We start from the raw sequence: 21,887 nt of genomic DNA on the forward strand, positions 1-21,887 counted from the left end.
GTGTCAACTGAGAAGTTTTAGAAGAGTGATAAAATGTAATTGTTTTTTAAATAATCCACCCCACCAGTTGTGTGGCCTAGAGCAGAAAAGGGGGCTAGCGATAGGCCTTCAAAGAGAAAGTGCCACTACTTGTGAGAATAAAGATGAAATTCATGTTTAAGCAAAGTAAAGTCTATAAAACACTATATTTTATCATAGAACAATAGCTCAAATCAGTGTTCAAGGGGCCACCCTAGGAAGCCTGTTCCCACAACTATCTCTATTCCCCAATGTCTTCCTAGCTTGTGACCCACACACACATTCACCTTAAGGCCAAGTCCAGTTGGTTCTGAATCCTAAATTTCTCCAGCTCTGTTCTCTACTTACCATCCTTACTATCATGGTCTTGCATTTGTTCATCACCATTCCTTCCATGACTCCTTCATTAGCCTTTATTTTACTGTTAAGTTTATCTCTTTCTAATTTATCCTTATAGGCTGTCACAGTGATATGGCTAACAAAATTTGATTATGTAAGCTGCCTGGTCAAAATTTACTGATGGTTTGTCATTACTTAGAGAATAAAAGAAAAGCTTACTTATAAACTAACGAGATGCCTACTTCTCTCAGTGTGGCCATGCTCATTGCAACAGTACCAGTGGCTGAGAGATTTTTTGTTTACTCATGCACTAAGGACTTCTGACTTAAATCTCCTGATCTCTATATCATGAAATGCTACATTCCTTTCACAAATCTTGACAGAAAGCCCCACCTATGACTACTTCACAGAGACATTTGGTAGACCTAAACAAAGCCTTCAGAGCCCTCCATTAGCCTTTCCCCAACTTATTTCCAATCTGATTCTTCCACATCTTCTATTCAATCCACAGAGGTCATTTCCTGAAACACCTGTGCTTTGCAACTTCAGAGTTTCAGCTCATACCATTGTTTTGTGTGGAACCCACTGCCTCTTTCTCTCTTCCCCTTTGGAACCTGAAGATTCTCTACATCTGCCTTGTTTGGTGACATGTCCCCAGGCCACCTCAAACCACAGGAATCACTCCCTTCTCTGAAATGCCCTAGCACTTACTGTCTTGGTCATCCATTTGCAATTAATCATCAGTTCCTGTCTTGCCATATTACTATTGTTGCACTATCTTTTGCATTGTTTTATAACTCTTAAAGTGTTTACGCTTTCTTTCCTGAACTGGATTGAAACTTCCTTGAAAGCTTGGACTTTGACCTGTACCACTATTATTTTTAGGCTCTACATAATATCTCATATCAAATAGGCACAAAATTAGTACTTGTTAATTGGCATGTTGACTGGTAAATCTACCAAAATAAATAAATAAATAAAATGAAATATTGGAATTCGTGGACTAGAAAATTGTTTGAACTGATGAACATCATTGTATACTTTTAGATGTTTCACTTTTAAGAGAGTAATACAAGTATCAATTACCTTTTTCTTTATTTTCTCAGATAGGCAAGAATATATGTACTTTTTTTGGCATACGATTTATTGAAAGCCATATGACAACATAGGGCTCAATTTCTGGTTTAGTTACACTGTCTGCTCAGCAGAGCAAACCTTTCCCTTCATGGACAGAGGATGAAGGAGGAAGAAAGAAAAAGAGGGACGATAAGGGACAGAGAAGGAAGAGGGGTGAGACAAGGGAAAAAGGAAGAGTCAGGGGAATTGGTAGGAGGAGAGGGGAGAGGGAAAAATATTGGAGAAGATAAAAAGGAAGGAGGAGGGAAGGAGAGAGAAAGATGCTCTTCTGATTTTATTGGTGGGTAAAACACTTTCTAAAAAACAGTGAGGGTCTTATTTCTGAACAACCCCATTTTGCTCATTTTCACGTCACATATACAATATAAAGTCAATTTTCAGGGACTTAGTCAAAATTGGGTCTTTTAAGGTCTTTCTGATGACTTAGAGAAAGCTTAGACTCCTGGCCTGGAGGATATCAAGGGAGAGCAAGAAGGGCCAAACCAAAACACAGAAAAGGGTGATAAGGTTTTTAAAAACTTTCATAGGTTAAAAAAATATTGACATGCTCTCTCTTAAGACTCTTGTGACTCCCATCTACTGTTGGTAGAGGGTGGAGCATGAAGCAACATAGAATATGTTATTGGAATTAAGTCTAGTGTAGAAAGCATGAAACTAAGTTACAGAAAACTTTAAAATCACTATTTACTAGTAGTCCACTATTCCCCCTTCATACATGCACCGGTGGGGTCCCTCGGCCTGGCCTGTGGGGGTCAAAACCGATTTCTGGGTCCAGGGTGCAGGTGAAACAAATTTTGGAGTGACAGTGCCCCAGCAGCAACCTAACCCATGGTCGATTCTGCAAGGAATTGGCTCCCTCCTCTACTGGCTAGAGCATCTGCCCCCTGTGGTCATTGCATATCATAGCTACCGGGCAAATGGTCCAACGGGTGAACAGGAGAATGGTCAGAAGATCCCTTAGGAAGATCTCTTTTATAGAGAGAGATATGCTTTTTCTAATCTGCTTTCTTCATTTCATTCTTGAACCTTAAGATAATTTTATAAATTAGTACAACTAAGTACCCTAAGTAGAATTGAAGTGCCTATGAATATAAAAATTTCAATAGCTTAGAATCTCATTTATTTAGTCAAGATTGTTCTTTGATATTTCATGTAGTTACCAAAAAAAACCACAAAAATTATACAGAAGAAAAATCACGCCCAACAGGGCATGCCCACCACTGCCTCACCACTTGGCTGCCAACCATGCCAAGTGGTGAGGCAGTGGTGGTTCTGATTAAATGAATGTTGCACCAGCTTCTACAAGCTTCCTCCCTTTGACAGAGAGAGTTCTTGAATGAGGTGAGAAAGTAAGTGTTGAGGCAGTATCATTATTTACTAGAAATCACATGTCATGAGTTCAGTTTTAAAAAAAAGGAAGTTCAGGCCAAGCAAAGCTCGGTCAGCAGAAGGCTTTCGGAAATGTGTAGGTGACATCTGTCTGCAGCCTCCCACAGCCTTCGGCAGAAACAACCCCCAGGCCTGGAGCCCTGTTCTCCGTCAAAGCTAAGCCTCCTGGTCAGGGAGAGTAAAGTCACAACTCAAGCACCAATGACCAGATGGCACAGACAGGCCCCTGTGTGACATTATTTCAGAAACTCACACTTTATTTCCTTCCACCCAAAAGTAATTATGGAGAGTTTTGAAATTTGCTTCTGCCAAAGCACACATAGACACAGTGTGAATTGAGATTACTCAAGTATTTTGTGAGAGGAGGAAGTTAGAGAGACAAATCTTTGGGAAGATTTAGAGACAAATCTTTGTTCTTCTTAGCCATACATCTTCACATATATTGATTTGGAGACCATTTTCAGATCTTACTGAAATGTGAACTGTCACCAAGACCCTCTTTTTCTCTCATACCTCATCACCGTTCTCTGCCCATCACATGTGCATTTGCCCTGATGGTCTTCTAGCCTTGACTAGAAGCTCACACCTCGTGCCACCTTGGTACTTGCTGCTCTCCTCACTGCTGTGTGCTCCTGGCCACACAGGCTGCTGTGCTTCTTTCACTATTGCTTCTCAGCACAGAAGACCCCTCCACAATGAAGTCTTCAGTGGCCCCCATTTGAAATAATCACTGCAATTCTGTCAACACCTGATGCTAATTTATTTTCCTACTTGACACGCCCCACATTCCCCTTCCCACTTGGCTATTAAAATGCAAATTCTTTCTATGAATTCATTCAACAAGCATGTTTTGAACACTTAGCATATGCCAGGCACTATTCCAGGTTTTTGTGATTTACAGAGAACAAAACACATACAGGGGCCTGCCCTTAAGGAAGACTGTGAAACAAAGGGAAAAGGAAGAGTCAGGGGAATTGACAGGGGTAGCATCAGAGCCACATAGTGATCTTAGGAAGTAATGTGCTAAACTGAGTTATTGGGAGACGCCCTGATGTGTCATTCCTCTGTTCTCAGCTCTTTGTGCTGATCCAAATCAATGCCTTAGCCTGTGGGATAAGCTTTTGTACAGTCAGACTTTAAACCACTGATCTAAGGCAGTTCAAGATCCTTTAAGACCCCGGGGTGGGGAATGTTCCTATAAGGCCCGCAAGATCATTTAGTCTGGCCCTGCCACGGCATGAGGCATGAGTTAGTTAAATGTTTGACCAAATAGATCAGGCTATTTTTTAAGTTGATGATTTTGTATGGCCTGTGGATGATGTTCTAAATACCCAAATGGCTCTTGGCAGAAAAAAAGGAACCCCACCCTTGCAAGTCAAGTTCCTAAACTTTTAGGAGTAGGCAAGGACTTTCACCCAGGAAGCTTTCTCAAGGAGCAAAAGCAAATAGAAAATAAATGGACACAAATAAATCTATTAATTTCAATTAGGGGTAAGTGTTAAAAAGGCAATGGGTTACAGTGATTTTAGATAAGGGGATGGGGACATCAGGAGAAGAAAAGTGATATCTGAGCTGAAACCCAAGTGTTAACCAGCAATGTGACTGAGAGAGGACAGCCCCAAACAGAGAAGTGGCAAGTGGGAAGGCCCCAGGTGGAAATGAAAGTGAACAGAGGGAAACTGGGAGTGAGTGAACACTTAAAAAGCCATACTGTTCTTAACAGACACTTTTCAGTATCAGTAGCTTATTAGACTCTGCCACCCTACACCTACTTCCCAGGAACCACAGGACCTCCTGAAAACTAGTAAGTAAAGTGTTAATGTCTCCACGGATGCTGCACTTCTGCTTCAAGTGGCTATTTTCATTTTAAATGAGCAGAACCCATGTCATATGATTTGTTAGGGAATTTTAATATCACCTCCACACTAAACATAGCATACATGGTATTGTCATACAACTTCAAGGGTGAACCTGGCCATCCTAAAATCCATCTCTAAGAATCCTAGCTTTATCTGCCAAAGAGGCATCAGCACACAGTTTTCTGGGTTAGCATCCCAGCTCTGACACTTACTTAGCTATGGGACCTTGGGCAAGTTACTTAACATTTCAATGCCTCAGTTTCCTATCAAATAAGAACAGGGATAATGGCTCCTAGGATATTTTTTGAGAATTTAATTATCTTGTGTTTTAAAGCTCTTGGAAGACTTTTAACTCATTTATAATATTATGATTGTTATTATATAGCCTATGAATTCCTGCTAAACCATGCCTACTATCCCCACTCAAATTCATTCCACTTCCTTATCCCAGCATACTTTGTTCTTCATTTCTGAAGGCTAAATTTCTACGAATTTACATGGTTCAGATAAAATGCCACGACCACCGTGAAACTTCTGATTTCAGCTTCCAGGAATGCTATTTCCCGCTTCCGGGCAACTGTACTACTGCCATTTATACCATTAGCTTAATCTGTTAATCCCTTCCAAGGTGATTTGTACACTTGTTTTGCATACTCCGCTAGATTGTAAATCACTTACAGCAATGCTGACCCTAGAAATATAGCTTGAGACACATAAATAATTTTATTTATTTTATTTTAGTCACATACATTTTCTTAAAAAACAGATGAGAGTAATTTTAATAATATATTTTATTTAATCTCATACCCAAAGTATTATAGTATTATGCAATTACCATAAACAAATTACTAGGGAAATATTTGACATTTCTTTGTACTGAGTCTTTGAAATCCAGTATGGATTTCACACATACAGCACATCTCAATGTGGATGAGCTATTGTATATTTCAAGTGCTCCATAGGCATGTGTGCATAGTGACTACCACTCAGGACAAGGCAGCTTTAAGGCATGAAGTACCCTCCGTAGCTCTGTATTTGTCATCCTGTCTAGCATGGCACGTTCCCTATTTCCAAAGTTCCATGAATATTTGTCAAAGTAATTAGATATTTTACTGATTTATTTAAAATCATTATAAAATCTAACCCAATGGAAAATATATTCCTGCTAGTCATAACACAAAAAATAAAAAACCATGAAAAAATAATGTTGACATCTTTAAAGAATAAGTTTGTTCTTCCTCTAGATAAAGCAACTTTTTTCAGTTATTTTCTCATTAATAATATTGTTTAGAAGTACTAAGTCATGAATCACTAAAATAAATAGTATGTGCGGTAATAAAGTTTTTTGTTGTTTGATGCATTTGGAGAAACAACTCAATCTTAATTTCCTGATAAGAGTAAGAATCCTATATAATAAAAGGCAGGATTGGTAAATCTTGGTGAAAATATTTTGATGTCATTAGGGGTCAAGCTCACCACATGATTTTTCCTTAAAAGGTTGTGCTCCAAAATATATCAAATGTTTTCATAATGATCTCCCAGTCACTCAAATGCAGTTATAGAAAATGAATGACATTATTTCCATAGTCATTAACTACATATTGTCCAAATCAACCCAACTTGAATTGTCCCTGTTAGAAAGTTTATATGAAAGTAGAAATGCTGATATGTATTCTAAACAAAAATTGTTGCTACCCACTTCTTCTTTATCAACTTTATTATTACCTTTCCTTTTAACTTTGAGTATCTGTGTGCAGAAGTTTTGATTGTGGTAGATATTACCAAGAATTAATAAAATATGGTAATTAGGGAAGTAAAAGAACTCACCTTTGGTAGTCTCAATGGTAATTTGCACACTGGCATCTGATAATGGTTTTCATTAAGTATAAGAGATTGGTCCAAGTTGTGGGCTGTCTTTTGTTTAGGTAGTTTGTAAACTACAACAGTGCCCTTATAATGTGAGCAGCTGTAGTTGCCAAATTCATCCACCTCTTTGATTTGGAGATCCAGCCTGGGTTTTCTTTGTAAATGAAAAATAAGCTTGTAGTCTTTTCCATAATCCTTCCCATTGCCTATATAGAAGTAAAATGCACTTGTTATTAATAAGATATACCACTTTGTCTTCATTTTAAAAAATATATATTTTATTGATTTTCCACAGAGAGGAATAGAGAGTTAGAAACATCGACCAGCTGCCTCCTGCACACCCCCTACCTGGGATGTGCCTGCAACCAATGTACATGCCCTTGACTGGAATCGAACCTGGGACCTCTCAGTCCTCAGACCTACGTTCTATCCAGTGAACCAAACCGGTTTCAGTTTCATTTTTAAAAATCCAAATAATAGTATAATTCTTTAATGTACTTAAAGCATTTTTGGTGTCATTACCTCTTGTTAAAGTATATCCTGATAAAGCAGCAACAATAGGCTGTGTAGATTACTCAAAAGATTTTTTATCTGTAATTGGACCAAGGACTCTCCGCCTGCTTTTATGTCTAATAATCTTTCATTTTATATTCCATTTTGCTATACCAAGAAACTATTGGAAATATTCACCTCACTCTGTGTTTAAAAAATTATTTTCACCTTTCAAAAATTGTTATTTTTTTCTTTCCCCTTTCTATATCATAATGCACACTATCATAACCTCATAGTGACACTCCAGATCTGCCCTCTCCTATATAAGTGCCACTTAACAACATGTGGATTTTTAAATTAAAGTTGCAATTAATTAAAATTAAAATGCTATTCCTTAATCACTCTAACCACATTTCAAATGTTCACTAGCCAAAATTGTCCAGTAGCTACCTTACTGTGCAGTGAAGAGATAAATATTTCCATCATTGTGGAAATAGGCAGGAAAATAGAAACTTCTACATGAAATAGTAACTAAAGTCAAATTACTGGAATTTCTACTAAAACCTGGTGAATTCCCCCAAACAATGGTATGTCAAAGTCTTCACATTGCACACTGAAAATAATGAAGCTTTAGTAAATATAACAATTCACCCATGGAGGTTTTATCATGACAACCAGCATATTTTGCTTCATCACAGCAACAATAAAGCAGAAACTACCACATTTCTTGAGGCATGTCTGCATGACCCTTAGCCAGGTGTAATGCAACAGTTATAATATGTTTCTGACATAAAGATATCCTAGTCCAGCCTCTACTACTTTTGTTCACTGTCACATTTATCCAGTTCTTTCACATTCTAAAGCTTCTTCGAACTTTACTTAACATTCTTATCTTTAAAAAGGGAGAAATGAATCTTACCTCCTAGGTTTGTTTGGGGAGAAAGTGAGGTAATATGGATAAAAAATATTTGGCACAGGGCCTTGCATATAATGTGCTTAATAAATGATAGCAAATGATAGGCAGAATTTTTCCATTGTGTTGGATTTGTATGACAAAAGTAATTTACTTAAATTTGGTCTGTCCATTTCCAAGCACTTTCTGGATTTTGTAAGTACTGCAGGCTTCCATGTCATTCAATAACAAGTTTGCATGCTGAATTGACAGCACTGACCCAGACAATGCTCACTCTAGCTTGTGTGCAGAAGAATGCCAAAGGTCAATATAAAGACCACATTTTTCTCTTAGAAATGAAATAAAATCCACTCAAAGAAGTCACCTCTATTTTATGTAATGAATATAGAGATTTTGACATTTCTCAGAGAACAGTCATCTAAATGTGTTAACGTTTTAAACACTTAATCGCACAATGCTATTGTGTTAAGTCCTTTCAAATGTTTTTGTCTTCATTCTTCCAACAAATACTCAATAAACTCCTTCTAACTGCTAGGCACCATCCTAGGTGCTGGGGATTAAATGGTGCTTGATAGCAAGACAAACCCTCATGATACCGTAGACAGAGAAATGGTCATTGACCAACAATTAAATGAATAAACAGAAGATTGCATCTATGGCAAGGTCCATAATAAAATAAGCACACAGACTCTGAAGAAGTAAAATAAGGACTGGCATAATCAGGAAGGAAGGCGTCTCTGAACATGACATCAAAGTGAGATATGAAGACACAGCTGAGATAGTTGCAGGTAGGGTTGGGGATGGGTAGGGAGGAGAACCCTAGGCAGCCAGCCTCTGACTTCATGAGATTCACAGAAAGGACCCAGGCCCTGATGCAAAGATGACTATGAATTCTTTATTCCTAGCTTCTCTTAAATAGAGAAGAAAACAACAGTGAGACTCCAGAGCTGAACATGGGTTTCTAGAAAAGACAAAGCAGAAATGATTCTGGCATCCTGCCTGACTCATTTTCCTTGAGTGAAGATGAGCTCTTGTCGGTTCCTCATTCGGAGAAATTGTACACACCCTGGCTGTCTTCAGGAACTCTTGTTTTAGCATATGTCCCCTGGCTTACAAGCAAAAGTACACTCGGTGTCACTGCCCATAAGAAGCACAGTAGCTCACTCCTGTTTAGGGCAGTAGGTAAACACAGCTGCTGTCCCAAGTATTACAGGAAAATCATTTGCATCATTCATTTGGGTGGGGCACTTCCAGTTTTTGACTATCTATTCTTAGAGAGATTGTCCCATGGTGGACACCATAGTTTCTACTCCTGCAGCCAAGCAGGAAGAGGGGTTTCTTCCGCCCTTTCTTCCTCCCCCTCTTCTCCCTCCTTTTTTCTTCTTCTGACATCCTTGACACTCACTAAGTCCTGGCAGCTGACTCAGATGGCTGAGCCTCTGCATGTGACAGTGGAAGAGATACTTCAAATTGGGCCATTTTGGGTCTCATTTACATCAGAGGCACCAGAAAAATAACAGCTTCAGCTTCAAGCTGCATCATTTTTGATACAACAAAGAGCCCATGGGGCTTGCAGTAATTTCCAGAATGAGAGAGAAAAATGGGCAGCATTAAAAATCAATGGGATCTATATTAATTTATAAGTCAACAGAGAATATTATGCCAAGTCATGTCTACTATAAGACTGCTGGCCCAGAAGCCTATCCTGAGTTCTCTCTCACACCTCATTTTTTAAAAATATTTTTTATTGATTTCAGAGAGGAAGGGAGAGAGATAGAAACATCAGTGATGAGAATAATTGATCAGTTGTCTTCTTCATGCCTCCTACTGGGGATTGAGACCACAACATGACCATGTGTCCTGGACCAGAATCGAACCTGGGACCACAGGCTGACATTCTATCCATTGAGCCAAACCAGCTAGATCTCACAACTCATCTTTATATATTGTACATACCTGTTAGATACTATTCCACCTCAAAGAAAGGAGTGAGAGAAGGGAAGGGATTGAATTAATAAAAAATTTTCTGTGATGGCAGCTCCCCTGGAATAATTTTCTCTTTTCTTAGTTGTTTTCTCTTTGTTCTCATTTGTCTTCCTTTTCTCATTCTCTTCATTTCCTTTTCTCTATTCTTTCTCATTGATTCCCTCACTTCTGCACCTCTTCTGCCCCCTCTCAGATTCACATACCCTGTTTGTTTATTCTCAGCATCATCACATTTATTGAAAGCCTTTGATGAACTAGGACACAGCATAAGCATATGAACGAAATGTAAGTAAACAATTAAATAAATAAAATAATTCCAATTTGTGGTAAGATTTATAGTGGAAACAAAAAGCACTAGATAAATATGAGGATCAGTGGGAAACAGGGGTGTGTCACCAGATCAGAGGTTCCAGCCCAGTTTTGTGCCATGGACCCTTTTGGACTTTGGTGAAACCTTCTCAGAGCAGTCGTTTGTTTTATTTTATGTAAAATCAAGTAAGTGGAATTATAAACAAGACAATTTTACTGGAATATAGATCTATCCACACATCTCTTAGGAGTCTGCTGAGCCCAGATTAGATTGTGTAAGACAACAAGAGTTTGGCTATTATTTTAAGTAGAATAGGAGGTAAACATAAGGTTTTAATCAGGAGAGTAATAAAGTATTATTTATAAGAGATCACTGTTGTTACAATATGGAAATGGATTTCCTGTGATTCATAGAAGAGAAAGAGGAGTATTGAGGAGGCAACTGCTTTGGTGTAGGAAAGAGATTATTTTAGCTTGGAATCAGAGAGTAATCATAGAGAAGACAATTTCTAAAAATGTTCCTTAGAGTCTGCCCATAAAGGAAATGCCTCCCCTAAAAAGCAAAGGAAGACACTGGAAAGAAAGAAGTAAATGAGTTTCTCTCCCTGCTCTTCAGAAGCTCACAGTCCTCAGAAGTTTTCATAGGAATGAAGTAGAGCAAACTCCTGAAGTTTGTGGCTGAAGCCCATAGAATATGCAAAAATATGTCTTTATACTTACTTGAAGCAAATATGTTTCCAGTAAACCTTAAAAGTAGCTGGTCTCCTTCTTTCACCTGGAAATGGCGAGATGGCTCTGGAGAACCACTGCTGGCTTCCAAGCGCAAGGTCCTAAGCTCCTGGTTTAAATCTTTGGAAGGCACCATGGAAATAACCACTCGGTGTGGACTGTCTTTCTGGTGATACAGAACAATGCAGGCACTGGTGCTGAGCATGGCTTCCTCTAAAGATTTCACAAAAGAAACCAAATGGCTATTGTCCACAATGGAAGACAGATGGACCACAATAAACCTGCATGGGAGAGAACAGGCATGACCGAAGGGAAAACTACAGTCTCAAAAATATAGCTGATGACTAATAACACCCAGGAAAGGAGCCATTGTCATCTAAATTTCCTTTAAAATCAAGCATCCTTGTTTTTAATATATATATTTATTTATTGATTTCAGAGAGGAAAGAAGAGGGAGAAAGAGATAGGAATGTCAATGATGAGAGAGAATAATTGATCAGCTTCCTCCTGAATACTCCTTACTGGGGATTAATCTGCAACCCAGGCATGTGCTCTTGACCAGAATCGAACCTGGGGCCCTTCAGTCCTCGGCTCTATCCACAGAGCTAACCCCGCTAGGGCAAAATCAAGCATTCTGATGACTAACTGGTTAGATTCATGAATGACTTTAATGAAACTTTGAGCAGTCAGGAAACCAGCTCAAGTCAAATCAAATTCTAAAACAAATGTTCTTAAACAAAGAAATTTTGTAGTCTCAGCTCAGCTCTAAATATAATTAAATTATATTTTAATTAGCATTACTAACAAGTATTGTTTAAAAATATAGGAAAGAATGATTACCAAAATCCATTTACTAACAATAAGATTTCAAACATGTATATCATTAACTAGGGGTTGAAATAGTCTTCTCTGTCATGTATTACATGGGTTATTATGATGGGTTGAATTATTATGGTTTTAATTGTGTCCTCTCTACCCAAATCCATATGTTGAAGTCCTAAAACCCAGTACTTCAGAATGCGTCCTTATTTTGAGATAGGGTATTTACGGAGGTGAAGTTAATGTGAGGTCATTAAGGTGGGCCCAATCCGATATGACTGGTACCATAAAAAAAAGGAACTTTGGGCACAAAGATATGCATACAGAATAAATGCCTGGTGGATATAACAATAGAAATCTACAAGCCAAAAAAGAGAACCTTGGAATGGGGCCTTCTTTCATAGTCCTCAAAAGGAATGACCCTTGCTAATACCTTGACTTTGGACTTCTAGTGTCCAGAACTAAGGCAATACATTTCTGTTGTTTATTTCAGTTTTTGCTACTTTATTCTGGGAGTCTAGGAAATTTATACAGACCCCTTCCCTTGACTGGATCATCCATATCCAACGCTTTTCCAGAGAACTGCCCAGCAGGAACCCTCAATCTAAGGCAGCCTCTCTCCCAGAGACAAGGACTGACTGATGCAGGAGTGTAAAGCCAGACACCTTGGTATTCACACTGCAAAGCCTCGTTGCTTCTTTCATGCTTTTTCAGAATTCGCCTGAGGGCCCTTTTTCAATAAATCATTTGCATTTACATCTTAGACATTTTTTTTTTTTCTGTTTAGGGAACCTGACCCAAGACAATTATAGATGCAAGATGTTCCATTATGAAATAAAGACTATCTTTGGACATATGACTGCCCTCTCTTTATGAATGTCTACTTCTCATCAACCTTAAAGTGGTCTAAAACTCTTCTCATAATGAGCTGTCGAGAAAGCATGTAAATGAGAAAGTAAAATGAGGACACTGAAATAACAAATTTAGTTTGTATATACATAGTTATGAGATGAGTATATTATGAACAGTTAATTACTATCGTCATGGAATTTCAGAAATGAAGGTGCTATTTTAAAACTATTTTGGAGTTAGAAGCAACCTGTAAAAATAAATCTAAGTTATGAGTGGTTTCCAAAAGCAGTTATTAAACTATCATAAATGAAATTACAGATAGCATACCCATGTCAGTTCTGGTTTGCATTTAAGCACACCCAAAAAGACTATTAATATTCCTATCTGAAGAATAACAATTTAATCCTATGATCCCATTTCTGTAAAACCAATAATAAAACATTGGGATAGAACACCATCAGCTTTTATTGTTTACTATTGTATTACCTCTCTAAGTGTTCACACAATTCAAATGATATCAAGCCACTCTGCACGGTTCTCACTGCAACACCATCAAGCCCAAACCAACCACTGTCTCGGCTTCTGAATCCCAGTAATTTCAAAGATTCATAGGCATTGTTCCCGGGTTTTCCTATAGAAGCACTTTTTGTCCTATGTAATGATAGCAGAAGAGAAATTGTACAGCATAAATTAGTTAATGCATTTATGTTTTTCATTAAGTGAATAATTTAATAACAATTCATTAAGTATATACATATTATGTGCCATTAATTATGCTGTGCACCAGGAATATAAAGATAAGAAACATATCACCCTTGCTCTACAGAACCTCATAGTATTATAATATTATCCCATTATAGGACAAGGTAATCCATGTTGTAATTAAGGTAATCAGTGCATGGTGGTTTAGCAGCAGAAGGAAGGTGCTTAGGGAAGCTCACAAAGTGAAAATACTGACATTCGTAATATTCGGCATGAGTTTTGGAGAATGAGAAGCATTTTACTACTGTCAAAAGGGTTAAGAAAACAGCCCCAAAAACATTAATAAACTCTCTGATGTAAACGTGGATGCTTTAGGATGGTAGAGTAGTAGTTTAGCATGAAAGGTAAGACCACGGACTCCAAACAAGTCTGCCTACTTTCAGTAACTGCATGACCGTTGGCAAGTTTTGTTTTTTTTTAAATCTCTCTATCTTAATTTTCTTATCCTATCTAATAAAAGAGTGATATGCAAATTGACCATCACTCCAACATACAAGATGGCTGCCCTCATGTGATCAAAGATGGCTTTCCCTATGTGGACACAAGATGGCCACCACAAGATAGCCAGCAGGAGAGGGCAGTTGGAAGGGACCAGGCCTGCAAGGGAGGACAGTTGGGGGCAATTAAGCCTGCAGGGGAGGGCAGTTAGAGGTGACCAGGCTGGCAGAGGAAAGAAGTTGGGGGTGACCAGGCCTGCAGGGAAGGGCAGTTAGAGTTGACCAGGCCTGCAGGGGAGAGCAGTTAGCGGCAAACAGGCTGGCAGGGGAGCAGTTAGGCATCAATCAGGCTAGCAGGGGAGTGGTTAGTGGGTAATCAGGTTGGCAGGCAGAAGCTGTTAGGGGAAATCAGGAAGGCAGGCAGGTGAGCAGTTGGGAACCAGCATTCCTGGATTGTGGTAGGATCAGGCCTGAACAGGTAGTCATACATCCCTTTAAGGGGTCCCAGATTGGAGAGGGTGCAGGCTGGGCTAAGCGACATGCACCCCCATGCACAAATTTTTGTGCACCAAGCTTTTAGTCTATAATATGAGACCAGTCATAGTATCTTCATTATAGGATTCAATAAATTAATATTTAGAGTACTTATAATTGCAGTAACCATAAGTGATATTAAATTTGCATTCTAATTCCTAGAGTAGTCATAGCCAATTATTTTTCTGTATAATTCTTCTTGCTTACCTGGCCCCACCCAAAGTCCTGAAAGAAGCAGTGATATGTACCATGTGATTCCTTCTCCCCAATCAGAACTTATTTGACTAATAGTGTACCAGTTTTTAGCACCCAGTGAATTTGATTCTTTTTCTTTGGAATTTAACTAAGAGGCCCAGAGATTATAACTTGTCATTGTCTTTTGGTTGTCATGCCCTGGGCTATTAAAATGATTGAACAGAGAGATCATTCTGAAAGAAAATGGAAGGGCAGATGCTAAGGAAGAAAAGAAGAAAAATGAATATTTAAAAAATCAGCATAGTCCTAGAGATAGAGAAAGCAGAGATTACCTATTGTAGCCTTACAGTAGATTCCTCTTTTTTTGAATTCACTTAAATGGATACCTGTTCTTCACAACCAAAGGAAAAAAAAAACAATCTAATGATGCTGAAACTTTAAGGGAAAGAACCATTTTAGGTAGGAACTAAAAATGAAAACCCAAGTATGACTCACAGATCTTTATTTTTTAACTAGAGACCCAGTGCATGAAATTCATGCATGGGAGGGAATGTCCCTCAGCCCAGCCTGCACCCTCTCTAATCTGGGACTAATGTGTAACTGCCAGTTTAGGCTCGATCCCTGTGGCAGTCAGACATCCTTCTCACAATCCAGGACTGCTGGCTCCTAACCACATCCCTGCCTGCCAGCCTCATTCTCCTAACTGCTCTCCCCTGCCATCCTGATTACCCCTAACTCCCTCTGCCTTGGCCCCACCACCATAGCTTTGTCCAGAAGGACATCCAGTCTAATTAGCATATTATCCTTTTATTAGTATAGATAGAATTAGTTATGGATTTAAAACTATATTAGCGTCACAGATTGAACTATTTATGACCTATATATTAGCAACTGAACTAGATTTAAAATGTCTACTGTGAAAACTTTAGACTGTGTTGATCCTGCAGGAGTCAACCAGATTAAAATCAGGAGGATGGGGAAAAAATGAAATTTAGTTTTTGGTTTTTGATTTATAACTCTTTTATTTTTTTTCATGTTAATAATTTATTTGTTTATTTATTTATTTATTTATATTTTGTTTATATTTTTTTATATTTTATTGATTATACAGAGAGGAAGAGAGAGAGATAGAGAGCTAGAAACATCGATGAGAGAGAGTCATCGATCAGCTGCCTCCTGCACACCCCCCACTGGGGATGTGCCCGCAACCAAGGTACATGCCCTTGACCGGAATCGAACCCGGGTCCCTTCATTCCCTAAGCCGATGCTCTATCCATTGAGCCAAACCGGTTTCGGCATCATGTTAATAATTTACTAGCATAGGAAAATACACTCATACTGAATCCAAAACTTTGGTCATTTACTAGAAACTGACTTAATTAAATGTTATATTGGGGTTTTTGGTTTGGTGTGGTTTTCTAATGGCAACTCTTTCCTTTTTCTACTAATAGACTAAATTTTCTGTGAGGACATATAAGGTCTCAATTGTAGTGGGGTTGACTATGCTCCCAGGTCTAGGTGGGTATATAACCTGAGCCAAATAGTGAATTAGGTATTTATTAATGCTGTTTGGCAAAAAAACAACAACCACAACAACAACAAAAAAACCCCACAAAACCACAATTTTTCCATTCTGAGTAGATGGTAGGGTTGTACTTCCTTGTCCCCAAGGCTAGTGACTGTTCTGTATGGTTAATGAATGGTGAATAAAGAAAGTATATGTCACTGTGAGGTGAAGCATATGATTGCTAATGTGGGTCCAGCCAAACTCTTCCTTTTGCCACTATGACAGCAGCAGACAGTGGTTGCCCTTTAGTGTGAGTCCTGGGGTGAGGATGACCAAGAAGCACCCTGCCTCTGATAGCCACATAGCCTGTGAGAGACATAAGCACTGTTGTTATAAGCCATTGGGATATTAGATTTTTGCTTATCCTGCCATAACCTACGCTAACCTGACTTATATATTAGATCTTCCTATGGGCCCAGTGCTCTGTTCAGTGATGGGTTTGTGACAGATTTATATTTAGAATAACAGTCTGGATCTTTATGTTTAATGCAGGGGGGTGGGTGGTGGGGTAAGAACTTCCTCTTTTCCACTGATCTTGGAATTATGAAAATGTAGCCACATTGTAGTATAAAGGTTGAGAATGACGGAGAATGGAATTGGCACAGGGAAGACAGAGAAGTGAAACACTGAGTTCATTCTGGTTCAAGAAATACAGAAAGATAAATATAACCCCATATTTTCAATGATATGCATCAAAGAATTCTATTTTTTAAAATCTTTATTTTTTCTATCACTTAAAATTAAGAGTCCTTAATGATATAAAAATCAAATTTAGACTTCATCTTTCCAGCTTTCTTGGGGTATAATTGACATATAACATTGTGTAAGTTAAAGGTGTACAATGTGATGATTTGATTCGTATATTTATTGTGACATGACTAACACAATAAAGTTAGTTAACACACTCATCACCCCAAATTTAGACTTAACTATTATAGATATAATTCATATTGAAATGAAATGATTTGGTGGCATTCTTACTTATCCCAGTTGTTATGAACTCTGCGAATAGTGCTTCCATTTATATAGAAGTGTGGCAAATATAGGTTTACAGTTGTGAGTATACAAAACATAGAAATTCTTGTATTATTATTTATTACTGTATTATTTTCCACATGAACAACTGTAAACCTACTTTTGGTCCACCCTGTATGCTATTGGTAAATTTTGACAAGTAGTATAGCAGAACAGTGCTAGCACTTTACTCAGAGATAAGATAACATTCTGATGTACTAAAAATTCCATGAAATATAATCAACCTGTATTAATTGAATTTTTTTATTTAAAAATAACTGACCTTGTTATTTCTTGAGTTCAAGACTCTTCCTATGTCCTAAATTCCAGGCATTTAGGGTATCATAATCTGCCCATTTGGGGTCAAGTGCTCAATTATAATGAACAGGGTCATTGAAAAATATGAAAGATCCCATTAAATCCACATAGATACAAAAGACAGTTTTTAGAATTTGTGATATAATTCCTCCAAAGTAAAGTAGCAGGGAAGACAAAGCAACAGATGTTAACTCCAGGCTGCCTAATGCCTCACAATTAAAGGACAGTTCAGAGATTTTTCTCAAAAAAGATCTGCTCCAAAGTACCTCATTATTTTGTTTCCACAAGTAGATCTAGACATTACTGGGAACTTTTCCAGGACACTTGCTTTAACATTTTTTACACTTTATTTTTTTTTTATAACAGTTTTAGGCTCATAGAAAAATTGAGAAGAAGATATAGAGCTTTCTTATATATCTTAGGCCCACACATGCATAGCCTTCTCCATTATTAACATTCCTCACCAGAATGGTGTGTTTGTATCAACTGGTTGACCTACATTGACACATCATAATCATCCAAAGTACATAGTGTTGTCCATTCTGTGGTTCGGAAAAATGTATAATGATATATATCCATCATTATGTATAATAACGAGTATTTTCACCACCCTTGAAATCCTCTATGTTTTGCCTATTCATCCCTCCCCTACCCCAACCTCTAGCAGCTACTAATCTTTTTACTATCTCCATAGTTTTGCCTTATCCAAAATATCATATAGCATTTTCAGTTTGGGTTCTTTCGCTTAGCAACATGCTTTTAAGATTCCTCTCTGTCTTTCTGTGGTTTGATAATTCATTAATTTTGGGCACTGACTAATATTATTATACAGGTATTATTTATCCATTCACCTACTAAATGACACCTTAATTACTTCCAAGTTTGGGCAATTACGAATAAAGCTGCTATAAGATCTTTGTGCAGGTTTTTGTATTCTACTCCCTTGGGTAAACACCAAGGAGTGCTATTGCTGGATTTTGTGGAAAGCTTACGCTTAGTATTGTAATAAACCAACAAATTGTCTTCCAAAGTAGCTGTACCATTCTGCATCCATACAAGCAACAAGTGAGAATTCTTGATGCTCTACATCCTCACCAGAATTTGAGGTTGTTAGTGTTCTGGATTTTGGCCATTCTAATAAATATGTCATGATACCTCAATGTTGTTTAATTTGCTTCTCACTGGTGACATATGATGTAGTCTTTCTATATGCTTATTTGCCAACTGTTAACTTCTTTAGTGATCTCTCCACTAAGATGTTTGGCCCATTTTAAAAATCAGGTTCTTTGGTTTCTTATTGATGAGTTTTAAGAGTTCTTTGTATATTTTTGACAATAGTCCTTTGTCAGTTGTGTCTTTTGCAAATAATTTCTCCCTGTCTGTGGCTCATCTTCTCATTCTGTTTTCATTGTCTTTCCTAGAGTATAAGTTTTAATTGAATAAAGTCCAACATATCAATTACTTTTTATGGATTATACCTTTGGTGTTTTATCTAAAAAGTCATTACCATATCAAGGATCATTTTTATCTATGATATTATATTATAGGAATTTTATAGTTTTGCATTTTATATTTATCTTTATAATCAATTTGAGTTATTTTGTGAAAGATATATAAGGTCTGTGTCTAGATGTCCACTTATACCAGCACCATTTGTTGAAAAGCCACCTTTATGAAACATCAATTGATTATATTTATGTGGATCAATTGCTAAATTCTCTGTTTCATTGATCTACTTGTCTATTCTTTCAGCAATACCACTCTGTCTTGATTAGTGTAGTTTCATACTAAGTCTTATAGTCAGGAAATGTCAGTCCTCCAGCTTTTTTCTTCTCCTTTAATGTTGCGTTGGCTATTTTGAGTAATAGTTTCTTTTTTATTTAAAAAATTAAATTCTTTCTCATGTGTTTTTTTTAAACACAGGTAATGTTATATACTTTTAAGTACAATGGTATACAATAAATGCAAAATATTTCTAGTATACTACCTCCAAGTTTAATAACTGTGAAATGTCATATTTGCTCAGTAAGCATTTGCTTCAGAATTTTGCTGAAATCATTTCACTTTATTAAAGGTCAACCTGTGTTGACAATATAGTACTGGCTGTGGAGTACAAAGGAAAATAAGGCATCTGTGATGTTATCATTTATAAAATTACCATTTCTTCATGTAAAAACATGGTGACTACCATTGATACTGTATTATATAATTGAAATTTGCTAAGAAGGTATAATTTAAAATGTTCTCACCAAAATAAATAAATAAACAAACAAACAAAATAAATAAATAAATAAACAAATAAGATAAATATGTGAGGTGATGTATGTGTTAACTAACTAGATGGGAGAAATCCTTTTACAATGTGTACATATTTAAAAATCACCATGATGTATATTTTAAATATCTTACCATTTTATTAGTCAATAAATATAATAAGTAAAAAGGAATTCTTTCTGTGTAGTTTGAATCTTTAATACATTGCAAATTTAACATTCAAAACCCAGGATTATAAATAATAAATTGAGAATAAGATCTTTGTGACATTCCCACTTCCCCCCAAATCTAAAGAAACTAGGTCCTGATAAACCTGCTTTATAATATACTAGAGGCCTGGTGCACAAATTTGTACATGGTTGGGGTCTGGCCACCCACCCTGATAGGGGCCAATCAGGGCCAGGTCGGTGTTGGAGAGGGGCCATGATGGTTGGGGTTGGGGGGACGGTTGGAGCTCCAATCAGGCCAGTTGGCCACCAAAGTGCGTGTTATAGCAGCTGGTCATTTTGGTTGTTCCATTGTTCTGTTCACTTGGCTTTTATATATAAAGATTTTTGGACTTGCATAAGCAGAAGGAATCATGAAGGAATGTCCAAAACTTCCCTCCAAAAAAATGTATGAAGATAGGGTTGAAGATGAAGGGACAATTAGACAGGGATTATGGGATTACCAGGAAGCCATATTTCTTTCCAATAATATAGTTATGGGAGAAGAAAAGAGTAAGGGATAATCAAGTGAACAGAGCAAGAACTGTGATTCTTGGGATTCCATCCATAAAAGGACAACTCAAGATCTTAACCAAGATTCTCAAGGAGGCTAATGCAGTCTCATTGAAGTAGCACCTGGTTCTCAACAGAGACAGGAACAGATATCATCTGGAGAAAAACAGCTCCATTCACGCTGGAGAATTACCATCTATGCATGCTCAGAAACAAAGTCCCAAACAAAAGGAGGTAAATACCACGAGTGACAGCAAAAGCAACTGGCAACACCCTCAAAGACTACTGATTTCAGAATTAGTAGATACAGAATAAAAACAACTATATATGAAAACCTTAATACAATAAAGGATAGTATCATAAAACAAGCAGGCTGTAAGAGACTGCCAAGAATGACTGGGGAGATTTGGATAAAAGCAAATAGAATCTTAATGTGTAACATGTATAATTGCTGGAAATAATAACTCAATGATAGATTAAAAGTCTACTTTAAAAGTATACATGTTTATGGCATTTGAACTAGATTGTGAAGAAATTACTTTGGATATAGTACACAGAGAAAGGAAAATGAAAGAGAAGAAAAGAATATGGAATCTAAAAAAAAAATGGCCTAACATACATCTAATAGGAAACCCAGAAGTACCAATTAGATAAAATAGATGAGAGGCAATACTTGATTAGAAAACATATAAGGATTTTTTAGAAAAGTAAAAAGACAGAAAATTCATTCTTCAAGAAGTACAATGTATTGCATTCAGAAAAAGCTTTTAAAATTCATATCTAGATACATAATAGAAAAATTTCAGAACATCAAATACCAAGGAAAGATATGAAAAACAGCCAATAAGATAAAGCAGATCACCCATAAAGTCATAAAAATGAAATTCACTATAGTCTTAACAACATTGATTTTTTTTAAAAAAAAAAATCCGTATACGATGGCACAATATCCCCCAAAGAAATGAAGGGGGAAAAATCAATGTAAATCTAGTATCTTATGCCTTAGCTGGTCTCCAAAGAGGAAAACATACCTCTCAGTTTTCATGTCCTTGTGTAGCACTCTCCCACAATGACCCAGAGTTCCCTCTGAAACACACTTAAACCAGTAGAAAGTTACAGAACTGATGATATGATAATTCCAGACTCCATAATTAAGAAAGACTAGTAGCATCAGCTTTTGTGGTTTTTGAAGCCCTGATACTCCATGTAAGTAGTCCAGCTATTCTTCTGGAAAGACCCATGGCAGAAAGAGGCCATATGGAGAAGTCAGATGGAAGAGAAAGGCCTTGGAATTACATGGAGAGAGAAAGAAGCCCAACCATTTCTGCATATCAGCTGATCCCAGGCTTCCAGCTCTCA

The 21,887-nt window shown here is 37.3% G+C and overlaps 1 protein-coding gene across 1 annotated transcript in view; it reads right to left on the reverse strand.

The window, feature by feature from the left end:
• DTHD1 (death domain containing 1) overlaps nt 1-21,887 on the reverse strand; it is a 60,744-nt gene that overhangs the window by 16,150 nt on the left and 22,707 nt on the right. The window contains exons 6-8 of the mRNA XM_036418803.2: nt 13,195-13,359; nt 11,029-11,318; nt 6,570-6,814 (exon numbers count right to left, since the gene is read on the reverse strand). Coding sequence (XP_036274696.1) covers nt 6,570-6,814; nt 11,029-11,318; nt 13,195-13,359 — 700 coding nt within the window. The remainder of the gene's footprint in view (nt 1-6,569; nt 6,815-11,028; nt 11,319-13,194; nt 13,360-21,887) is intronic.

This window comes from Pipistrellus kuhlii, unplaced genomic scaffold (assembly GCF_014108245.1).
Source record: "Pipistrellus kuhlii isolate mPipKuh1 unplaced genomic scaffold, mPipKuh1.p scaffold_m20_p_1, whole genome shotgun sequence".
NCBI classification, from domain to species: Eukaryota; Metazoa; Chordata; class Mammalia; order Chiroptera; family Vespertilionidae; genus Pipistrellus; species Pipistrellus kuhlii.